Raw genomic sequence first — 1966 nt, forward strand, 5'->3', positions numbered from 1 at the left:
CCCCCCCTGGGTCCGCCCTTGTATTCAAGTCCTTTTGGAAAAACAGCCGAACGAGGCATTTGATTAGATTTTTTTGCCCAAAAATCCACTTTTACTCTATATTTTCATCTGATGTGAGGTCAAAACTTTCCCAGTCTAAATGAGAACGTAGCGGGCTTTTGCCGCTATCCATAACCGGTACCGTTTGGAATTAAGTGCGTCTTGTCTTGAAAACGAAACTGTTGACCCACTTTAATCACGTATTCGTAAAATCGCGATTATCTCATAAATTTATGTAACTCCATCCAATTGAACCACCTAGAATTAATAGATTTGAACGCGGCCCACTTAATTTCAACAATGTTTGAGCCCCAAATTTCTCGCTTTCAGTGTATGACCCATGCCTGGTATCTACCTTGCGACTTCCACTACTTCATCATTGCTGTGGGCATCTGCATTCTGATCAAAAAAGAGAAGAAAATCGGCCTTAGCGCACTGCTGTCGGCAACAATAGTTTCAATGGTAAATAAACAGGCTTTTCCACCCCAGTTCGTGTTAATTTTCTTTGTCCTTTCGAGGCGATTCCGTTCATTTTAACTGTGGTTTATCGACGCCCTTCCATGCTCATGTTCTACACGGACTTTCTAACTGCCCCAAAGTCGCATGCCGATTTCCTGCTAACCTACAGCAAATCGCATGCACGGGCCACGCCCTATTTCATAGGAATGTTTGGAGGATATTTGTATTATAGGATGAAGGGCAAGAACTACCACGTCTGCAGAGTAAGTAAAGGTGGTTGGGTTCAGATGATTTTTCTTCTACAACGGTGCAACTTTCTGATTTTTTCCAGATAAAATCGGCACTTATTGTGTTTTTTTCGCTCGCCTCGATTGCAGCCTCAGTATTAACGGGGTCGGTATTTTACGATCCCTATCATCCCTATAACCCGTATGAAGCTGCAACGTATGCAGGATTTCACAGGGCGTTATGGTCGATTGGCAGCATTGGGTTGATCTATGTGGCAAGTTATGGACATGCCAAGTTTATCTGGAAGATTCTCACTTGGAGCCCATGGGTGCCATTGAGTAAATTGCAATATGGTAAGGACAGTTCTTGAACTGAGGCTTCAGACGTTCAACATTCAGAAATCGACACTTTTTTCCTGCTTTATTAGATGCAAATATTCTATGAGTGAAGGTTTTGCAAAATAACTAATTTCAGAAACTGTAAGCGACTAGGAAAAATTGCCTTTTTTGCCGGCAAAACTGGTCGTTGAGCATAAAAAGCAATTCCGCAATCCATAACAATTAACAAACTTAATACCTTCGACAACCTTGCTTTGCTTTTTCCGTTTACTTCTACATCTGTTACACACTAAATGCATGTTAAATTGAAACAATCTCAAGCCTAAGAAGGTTTTCACGGCCGGACAAAGTGTCCGCTGAAAGGTTTCCCCGCTTGTAAGTCGCGAACCAGAACTGCTTCCTAACGTTTCGATCACTTCCGCGATGAACATTATCGAAATAATTATGTTCACTGCAGATTTGAACGGAAGGTCAGGAATCTAGGCCTGGGCAACTCAGTGAATTTTTAGGAGTTGGCGCAGTGCAAATGGCTTGGTGCGCCAACCCTTCGCATCAGCGCAGTAACTCACCTCCGTTGCTGGGAAAATGTTGATGACTTTTTCCTCGTTTTTAGATTTATTTTAAGGGCCATTTATTAATAATATTTTTAAAATGTCTTCAAATTTCATAATTTTACAGGCTTATGATATTCCTATCTTTCCTGGGTTTCAGTCAAAGTGTGAAGTAAAAATTTTGAAACATCGTTTATTTCATTACGTTTCGGCGAGACAACAGCGCCATCATCAGATTTAAAATTTACACAAACTCATGATTGGTAAAAATCACCGTTCTTTTAGGTCTTTGCCTTCTTGAAACCTTAAATTTGTCTGTCGAAAGACAAATTTAAGGTTTCAAGAAGGCAA

General features: G+C 40.8%; 1 protein-coding gene across 1 annotated transcript in view; it reads left to right on the top strand.

Annotated features, from left to right (window-relative positions):
• Positions 1-1687, top strand: part of LOC109536491 (nose resistant to fluoxetine protein 6) — a 6524-nt gene extending 4837 nt beyond the window's left edge. Inside the window, exons 7-9 of the mRNA XM_048667250.1 lie at positions 249-501; positions 558-761; positions 830-1687. Coding sequence (XP_048523207.1) covers positions 249-501; positions 558-761; positions 830-1096 — 724 coding nt within the window. The 3' untranslated portion in view covers positions 1097-1687. The remainder of the gene's footprint in view (positions 1-248; positions 502-557; positions 762-829) is intronic.
• The last annotated feature ends 279 nt before the right edge of the window (positions 1688-1966 follow it).

This window comes from Dendroctonus ponderosae, unplaced genomic scaffold, assembly GCF_020466585.1.
Source record: "Dendroctonus ponderosae isolate FM_Combo_2020 unplaced genomic scaffold, Dpon_F_20191213v2 Dpon_F_20191213_6, whole genome shotgun sequence".
Lineage (NCBI taxonomy): Eukaryota > Metazoa > Arthropoda > Insecta > Coleoptera > Curculionidae > Dendroctonus > Dendroctonus ponderosae.